This window comes from Megascapheus bottae, chromosome 12 (genome assembly GCF_031878675.1).
Source record: "Megascapheus bottae isolate mThoBot1 chromosome 12, mThoBot2.hap1, whole genome shotgun sequence".
NCBI lineage: Eukaryota > Metazoa > Chordata > Mammalia > Rodentia > Geomyidae > Megascapheus > Megascapheus bottae.
Genome location: NC_143520.1, coordinates 49,610,068 through 49,619,048, shown reverse-complemented (window position 1 = coordinate 49,619,048; position 8,981 = coordinate 49,610,068). Strand labels below are relative to the sequence as shown.

Sequence of the window (8,981 nt, the reverse complement as noted above, 5' to 3'; positions counted from 1 at the left end):
ATGGCCCTATAGGATGAGGCTAAGTGAATGAACTCCAGGATAGGGAAACAAGAGGTTTACCTTTGTGATTGTTGTTATAAATGTACTATGTGAAGCTATTTCTTTTCTCTTCTTCTCCCCTTAAGGTTTATCTCATGTTGTTACTGTATCTGACTTTGGTACCTGGTATAGTGTATACATATATATATATATATATGTATATATATATATATTTGTGTATTTGAAAATGGGAAGGTAAGGGAGAAACAACTCTTATCTCCAATTAACCAGTAAAAAGCCAGAAGTGGAGCTGTGGCTCAAGCAAAGCATTAAGTGAATATGCCAAGAGAGACCATAAGGCCCCGAGTTTCAGCCTCAGTACATCCCACAAACAAGCAAATGAAACAAAACTAAACTCTAGTGTGCTAAGATTAAAGAGATTGCCCAGCAGTCTAAAGGCCTTGCTGCTTTGCCATAAACGGTGTCTAGGCTCCTCCCCTTCTACCTAGTCCCTCCTCATTTCTTCATCAAGGTCATGGAAAAGTGGTGCTCCTGGCAAGGCAGGGCAGACACCAGCCTCTCCTTTAAATCCATTTGCCCATCTCTCTCTTTTTTTTGTCGTAATGTATAGAGGGGTTACAGTTATATTAGCCAGATAGAAGGTGCATTACTTCTTTTTTTAAAAAATTATAATGTATAGAGGGGTTGCAGTTATATTCACCAGTTATGTCTCACACATTGATACCCTTTCTCATGTTTCTGTCCCCATTATCCTCCCAATCATCTTGTTTTCCCCCCTTCCCTTTCCTATTTCAAATAAACAAATAAAAGCACATACAATATACCAGGTAACAAAGTCAGATACACTAACAATATGAGATTAACCAAAGGGCAACAAAAGAGAAGAGGAATGACACAGTATATTAAGAACAGCAATTATACAATATAAAGCTCCTGTTTCCATATCCTGGAGATCCTTTCATTTAGCCTCATCCTATATGACCTTATGTGTCTAGGTTTTTCACTATTGTAATTCCCTGCTAGGAGAGTCCTAGGTTTGCACTAATTATTACAAATGAGGGAAACCACTGAGCCTTTATTCCTTTGGGTCTGGCATACTTCAATTAATATACTTTTTTTCCAAGTCTTTCCATTTCCTTGCCAATGGGGTCATGTCATTCTTTCTGATCATTTACCCATATTTCTCAGAAAAAAACTCTGATTTTAAAGCTGAGCATAGAACATTCTAGTAAGGACTATATTTCCCAGTCTTCCACACTGCTAGAGAAGATCACATGGCCACGTCCAAGTCAATAGGAAAGAAACAGAAGGGTGTGAACATCTTTGAAGAGAGAATGTGTAACCCCTCTTCCACCTTTCTTCTTTGTGGTTGGTGGGAATACTGTCATCATGGCTGGAGCTGTAGCAGCTGTTGTGAAAATATGTTGCAAAAGGAAAGTACACATAGCAAACAAAGGACAAGAAAACTTGTGGTCTGATCCCTAAATCTGTACAACAAACTAATAGGACAAGTACACATATACAAACAGTAGAGCAAAAAAGAAAGACCATGGGTTCTTGTAGGGGTCATGGCCTGGATTATTTCTAGGCCAGTGTCTCACAACTTTAGCTCCAGTGACTTATTGTCACACATCACTGTCTGTAGGATGTTCACTGACCTGTACCACTATACCAGTGACATCTCCACCCAACTGTGACAGCCAAACATGCTGTTGTCCTCTGGGGTGAGGGGAGTGGGGGGCATGGGGAGGGGAGTCACCGCTGATTGAGAGGCTCTGGTCTCTATTAATCCAGTCCAACAGGAATATAATCTGCATGGTGAAATTAACTTGCAAAATATATTTAACCCAATATATTAAAATGTTATTGCTTGTCATTGATGGCTCGGAGTATGGTGGCCTCTAGACCAACGCCCTCCACCCTCTGAGGCCCGCTGGGAGGGGCATTGGATGGTGACAGAGTCCTCCCCAGAGTGTCCCATACCAAAACAGGTACAAATTACAGATGCTTTCTCCTCAGCCTAATGCCACCTCTAACTTACCTGGACCATTCTGGAACTCCTCCTACTCATTCCTCAAAACTATCTTCTCAAAAGGCAGACATGAGCTGGGCACTGGTGGCTCACACCAAGCTACTTAGGATGCTGAGAGCTGAGGATCATGGTCCTGGGGCAGGAAAATCCATGAGACTCTGGATCCTCCTCCTCCTCCTTCTTTTTTTGGCCAGTCCTGGGCTTGAGCTCAGGGCCTGAGCACTGTCCTTGGACTTTCTCAAGGCTAGAGCTCTACCACTTGAGCCTCAGCACCATTTCCAGCTTTTTTTTCTATGTATGTGATACCAAGGAATTGAATCTGGATCTTCATGCATGCTAGGCAAGCACTCACCACTAGGCTAAACTCCCAGCCCTGAGACTCTGATTTCCAATTAACCACCAAAAAACTGGAAGTGGACCTGTGGCAAGTGATAGGATAATAAGCTTTGAGCAAATAAGCTAAGGGACAGCACCCAGGCCCTAAGTTCAGTTGTTGTTCCCTGGGCTGGAAACAAGAGGCAAGTCTTCATGGTGTGCCTGAGGGATCTTCAGAGCCTGGGTGCTGTCCCTGAGCTCTTTTGCTCCAGGCTATTATTCTACCACTTGAGCTACAGCTCCCTTTCATCTTTTTTTTTTTTGCCAGTGCTGGCTTGAACTTAGGGCCTGAGCATTGTCCTTGGGCTTTCTCAAGGCTAGAGCTCTACCACTTGAGTCACAGGACCAATTCCAGCTTTTTTCTCTGCATGTGGTACCGAGGAATCGAACCCAGATCTTCATGCATGCTAGGCAAGCACTCTACCACTAGGCCAAACTCCCAGCCCCCTTCCATCTTTTTTTGCAGAGTGCTGACGGAGCTGGTTAACTGGAGATAAGAATCTCACAACTTTCCTGCCTGCGCTGACTTTGAACCTCCATCCTCAGATCTTAGCTTCCTGAATAGTTAGGATTACAGGTGTGAGCCAGCAGTGCCCAGCAAAACACACACTATTTTTTTTACAAGCTATGAAACAATAAATTAATTAGGACCTGGATGCCCCTTCCCTAGCATCTAGGCCTAGCAGGCTGAAACCTGTTGCAAAAGAGAAATTGTTTCAGAATAGCTTGCTGCTGTCTTCACTAATCCCCGCTAGCTTCCATAACCTTCCTGCCACCCTAGGGAGAGGATGTGCTCCAGCAACCTGATTAGGAATTGACAACTAATCAGAATGTTGTGGGATCCAACCAATAAGGTATAACCTTCTAAAACAATGAGTCAGAACACTACCCGGGATATAAGAACCCCTTGACCCAGAGCCACTAAGAAAACACAATACAGAGGAGGGATTCATGAAGATAGAGTCACAAAGATAGCCACCTGGAGAAGAGAAGGTGAATGGCTGCATCCTCCATTGTTCTGGATTTGCTTTGTGAAACTCCTGATACATGAACCTGAGGAGGCCAGAGCAGGACATCAGCATCACCCAGGATCTGGCAAAGATGAGGGTTGGGGGGAATCTCCAGGCTGCTCCAGGCCCTAGAGGCTCCCGCTAGAGGGGAGGCTATGGCCTTTGAGAAAGCCTCAGTGGCTCATTAGTGACCCATTCGTTTCCTCCTCTGATCCAGGCCCTGAGCATCACACTGGGGGACTAGACAGCATTGTGGCTGTCCACCCCACAGAATGACACAGAAATCCTCAGTAACTACTCTCCTGCCAGGACACATGGTCCCTACCTCTGGCAGACCTTTCCAAAAAGCGAATCATAAAGGTCACCCTCTTTTTTTTTTTTCTTGTCAGTATTGATGCATGAACTCTAAGCTCTTGCTCAGCTTTTTCACTTAAGCCACAACTCCACTTTCCTTTTGGCAGTTAATTGAAGTTAAGTCTCATAGACTTTCCTGCTTAGACTGCTTTGAACTTGGGTCCTTAGATCTCAGCTTCCTGAATAACTAGGTTTACAAGTGTGAGCCACCTACTTTTAATCTCCCCTTGATTACCTAAGTGTGCCTCAACACCTCTGAGTGTGAGCCCATTTTCTCTGCCTAGAACCATTTTCCTTCCAGATGCTTCCTCCACATCCCCCAGAAAGCTTTCTCTGATTATCCCCCCCTCCATCCTTCCCTCTCTCACCCCACCTCTTCCCCCCCTTTCTCTAATCAGTTCTAGGGCCCACGCCCTGCCTTCTCAGTTTACATTGCATTTACACAAGCAAAACTTAAAAGATGCCACGATTTAAGTGTTTATCCCAAGGGAAACATAAGAATAAGGCAAAGGGACCCAGGATGCTGGGGTCTCCGCTCAGTGCTTGGGTTCCAAGACATCCAAGCAGCTCCTAACCACTGCTGGGCTCTGGAACTCACCCCAGGCTGAGTGGAGCTGCCGCGGGGGATGGGGTGGGGTCAACCGGACTCTACTTTCGGGGTCCAGGGAGAGGGCCGGACCCAGTCCCACCACGCCGCGTGCCCTTGGGTCCTGCGCCCTGGAGGCCCTGGATCCCGGGAAGGCGCGGGAGCCGGAGAGCCGGGCACCGCGGCCACGGAGCCGGGAGAATGCCGAGGGGGCGGTCCGGCGCAGGCCCCGCCCCCGGGCCGCTCGGCATAAATGCGGCGAGCGGTCGGACAGTACCGGTTCCGTGCGTGGCGTTCTGGTGACCGGGAGGGACCGCGCTCCACGTCTGCTCGCAGCCGCGCCTCGCTGGGCGCGCCCCGGGCTCCAGCCATGCTGTTCTGGCACACGCAGCCCGAGCACTATAACCAGCACAACTCCGGCAGCTACCTGCGGTAAGGCCACCGCGGGACGCCCCGGGCTTCCACGCCGCTCGCCTCCTTCGGGGGACGGGAGATCCTTAGAGGCCCCGGCCCTGGAGCCCAGCGGACGGGCCCGCGGAGCCGGGGAGTCGGGCCTGGGGGACTAGAGACGCGGAGTCCGCTGCCATCCGGGCCCCCTCCCCAGGACCCTGCGTGGACGCGGGGCGCACCTGCTGGCCGCCGGGCCCCCTCCGGGTCGCTTGGCGGCCCGCGCTCTCCCTCCCCGCTGGTGTCCGCAGTCAGGGAAACTTCCACCGCCTTCTCAGCCGGTCCCGGGACGTCCTGCTCTTTGCTCCGCGGGGCCGGGGCCGCGCTCCCAGAGGCGCCCCTTCTCCAGCGCCCGCGGCCGGTCCAGGTGGTGCGAGGAGCCGCCTCGCCGGGGGTGGGGGCGCCCCCTCCCCATCCGGGGTCGCCGGTGGGTGTCACCCTCCCTTTCCGGGCAGAGATTTGACTAGGGCTCTTCAAAAGGCAAAGTAAGCCGGCCTCTTCGCCAAGTTCTCCGCAGTCCCCTGTCAGGAAACAGGACCCCCGGTTTGCTTCAGTGTCTTTTCTCTCCCCCCCCCCCCCCCCCCCGCCATGGTGAAGCTGGCTGGGTGTTAATGGCAGGCATGTCACTTTCTGAACTCGCCAGAACCAGCTTCAGCCTGTTTTTATTTCCATCCTAGTCACAGTTTATTAAATGTGCCCAATTTAACCCAAGGGGCATTTGACACGGGCGCGGGCGCAGAAAGGGTGAACCGAGAGGCCGCAAACCTCCCTCCCACCGGCCAGAAGCCGCAGCTGGGGAACCTGAGGTGCTCGTTTTGGCTCCCCAAAACACCCACTCCAATTTAATGCGACAGGTTACTCGCAGTTCTGGCTTCTGATAGGCATTTGTCTGGAAGTCTTCTCTCCAGGCATCCTCCTTCTAGAAAGCAGCCCAAGGGCTGGCTCTACTGAATGTCTGCTGCGTTTATTCAGGGTGGTAGGACTTGGCCCAAAGGCTAGGGTCTTAGGACAGGGGGCCCTCCCTGTCGCTGGGGGGCTTGGCTACTGCCAAGCCACGGGAGAATGTTAATCTCCACAGACTGTCTGCTTACAGAGACTGCTACAACCCAGGATGTTGTATTTGCCTGTGCATTACAAATTGAGTCGGGGTTTTGTCTACATTTTGGTTGGTAATTCTTAAGTGTCCTGCCATATCTTATAAATGAGTCTGAAGGTGACCTTGAGTTGAAGGTATTGTAAAACTTCCTGGCTACCTGAGCCATCATCCCAGAGGGAGGAGTTTTGTTGATTTGAGAGGTCCAGCTTTGATATCTGTGACTGCAGAGACGTTTGTTTGTGGAATAAGGACTTTCAGGATTTCAGTGTGGAGAGAGGGGCAAGAGTTGGGGATAAGAGCCATCCTAGTTTCTGGGGGTGACTTGGGGAAACCAGGGATAAGAATATCCCATGCTACTTCAATTTCACCACCTGAAACTGGGATTTTGCCTTCCTGTAGTTTGACCTCAGTGAAGGCTAAGTCTGAGGTCAGAGCCTATGTCCCCGGTCACTCACCAAAGAGAACAGGTATTGTTCTTCCTCTTGCTTATGTGTACGTGTGTGTGTGTGTGTGTGTGTGTGTGTGTGTGTGTGTGTTGGCACTGACTCTTAAACTTAGGGTCTGGACACTTTCCCTTAGATTTTTTTTTTCTCTCAATGCTGGCACTCTGCCACTTGAGCCACAGTTCTACTTCTGGCCTTTTGGTGCTTAATTGGAGGTAAGAGTCTTAACAACTTTCCTTCTAGGATGGTTTTGAACTTGATTCTCAGATATCAGCTTCTTGAGTATCTAGAATTATATGCATGAGCCATCAGTGCTTGGCTTTCTCTTTTTTGTGGTACTGGGGATGAACCTTAGCTTCATGCATCCTAAAGTGCTCTACCACTGAGCAAGCACTCTTCACTTTTCTGTATTTTTATTTTTGATTATCTCCACCCCTCATAGAACTTCTGCACATTGTCTGACCTCACCAGAAGAGTGGCCTTTACCCTCTTCTTCTCCTTTCTGTTTGATGTTCTGGAGACTTTTATTTCTTGGCAAATAAGGATGCCAAGCTTAAAACGAGTTACTGTTGAGTGATGGGTCTTAACTTTTTTTTTTTAATTTAAAGGCTGCAGCACATGGATTATTAACTTAACATGGTCTGGGTAAACATGAAATTATGCAACCCTCAGGTGAGCAGGACTGCCTGCTTCTCCTCATATTCTTAGATAACCACTTTAGCTAGAAAAAGGAAGGTGTCCTATAGGCAAAGCCAGGTCAGCCCTGTGGCCCTTTGTCCTCTTTGGGCAGCAAGCAGTGGCAGGAAAGCTTGCTTAGGAAGGCCAGGTGTGTCCAAAGCTGAGTTTTGCTTCTGAGAATTGATTTGAAGCCTTTGAGGTGTGTGCTGGGTCTGTGTTTCATAGACACTCATTTATGATGTAGAAGGAACAGGTCGTACCTGTGGCTCTGTTTATGTGGTCAAGTGGGGTCAGCTGGTCTGATTCATAACTGGAACTCCACGAAGGGTGGAGGGTTATCAAGATAGGGCATGGTGCTTTTTTGGCACCTGTTTCTGTGGCACACAGAGATCTCTCCTGCTAATATGTCGCTCATGTTCTCAGGTATTTCCTTGTCCTTTTGGAGGGTGCTTTTCTGAAAATCTAGCTACTCAAAAGGCTGTATGAAGACATCTTGGGTCCAAGCATTTGATTACAGCCTGGGTAATAAAGTGAGACCACTTTAGAAATAAGTTCCTTAATCACTAGCTGATAGAAGAGGAAATTTGTTTATTGAACTCGGGGCCTCATGCTCTTGCTTTGCTTCCCTGATTCCCTCCTCCACCCCAGGCTCTTATCCACTTGAGCCATACCTCCGCTTCCAGCTTTTGGCTGGTTAATTGTAGGTAAGTCCAAGGATATGTTTCCATAAACTGGCTTCAAATCCTGATCCACAGTTCTCAGTCTTCTGAGTAGCTAGGTGTGTATCACCAGTGCCCAGTAGAAGCTCTAGAGGTGGAATGAAAGAATCATTGGGCATCTTAGATTTTCTATTTGAGGAAGAAAACTGATTGAAAGCAAGGTTCTTTCTTTTGCATTTTGGGGAAGTCAGGATGATTCTTAAAACAAGGCCAATGTTCCCTTTCAGTCAGGGATGGAGGGGTGTCTCTATTTGTGTGAGTGAAGCTAATGATTTCTTCTTTTGCATAGTTTTCTGAGCTTCAGGCTGTTCTGAGAAGTGGGCTGATAAATGGGAGAGTTTAATTAAAAAATAGCGGTTTGTCAGATTATTATACTAAAGTCAAGTTTCAGTGAGATGCTGGGTACCATCCCCAGGGCTGAGGGAGACCGGGATGAGGGTGGAGAGGGAAGAGTGGGGAGGATGAAGCCAATTGATTCTAAAGGTCACATCCTTGCAGCTCATCTGTGTCTCTTGGAGGATTTGTGATAGGTAATATTGACTTATTGTCTCCAGTATTCTGATATATTTCAGTATTCTGATATATCAGAGTTTACCCTGTTTGAAGCATGTGGCATGCCTGTGATTTTAGGGTCAGAAGTGAAGCTGGCCTGTTGCCATGAGCTCTGTCCAGTCACCTTTGTACTGTGATCTGTGTCCATCTGCCCAACTCAGCTCTGGCTTTGTGAAGAGGTTCCTAGAGCCTGCTCCTGACCATAGCTTCCTGTGTATTGCAGTGATGTGCTCGCTCTGCCCATCTTCAAGCAGGAGGAGCCCCAGCTGTCCCCTGAGAATGGGGCCCGTCTGCCTCCCCTGCAGTATGTGCTGTGTGCCGCCACATCCCCGGCTGTGAAGCTTCATGAAGAGACCCTGACCTACCTCAACCAAGGTAGTGGACTCAGACTGTGAAAACCAAGGAACCAGGGTGTGGGGGTAACATTTGAAGCAGTGAGGAATTGATGGGAAAGACTTTGGTTTCAATTATTAAGATGTGGGTAGGTGAGGCAGGCTGGCTAAGAAATAGAGCTTTGGTGTCAGGTACTGTCCCATTGCCTTTGTAGCTGTGCAGCCTCTCTGAGCAATCCTATGTGAGTTAAACTGAAAAATGAAACCAAGGGCAGCTGGGAACTGGGGTGTAGGCCAGTAGTCCTAGCCACTTGGGAGGCTAAGACAGAAGGATCTCTGAGTCTTGGAGCACTGGGC

General features: G+C 48.6%; 1 protein-coding gene across 1 annotated transcript in view; it reads left to right on the top strand.

The window, feature by feature from the left end:
- Positions 1 to 4,656: 4,656 nt before the first annotated feature.
- Tfcp2l1 (transcription factor CP2 like 1) overlaps positions 4,657 to 8,981 on the top strand; it is a 62,330-nt gene continuing 58,005 nt past the window's right edge. Inside the window, exons 1-2 of the mRNA XM_090342972.1 lie at positions 4,657 to 4,789; positions 8,516 to 8,667. Coding sequence (XP_090199098.1) covers positions 4,728 to 4,789; positions 8,516 to 8,667 — 214 coding nt within the window. The 5' untranslated portion in view covers positions 4,657 to 4,727. The remainder of the gene's footprint in view (positions 4,790 to 8,515; positions 8,668 to 8,981) is intronic.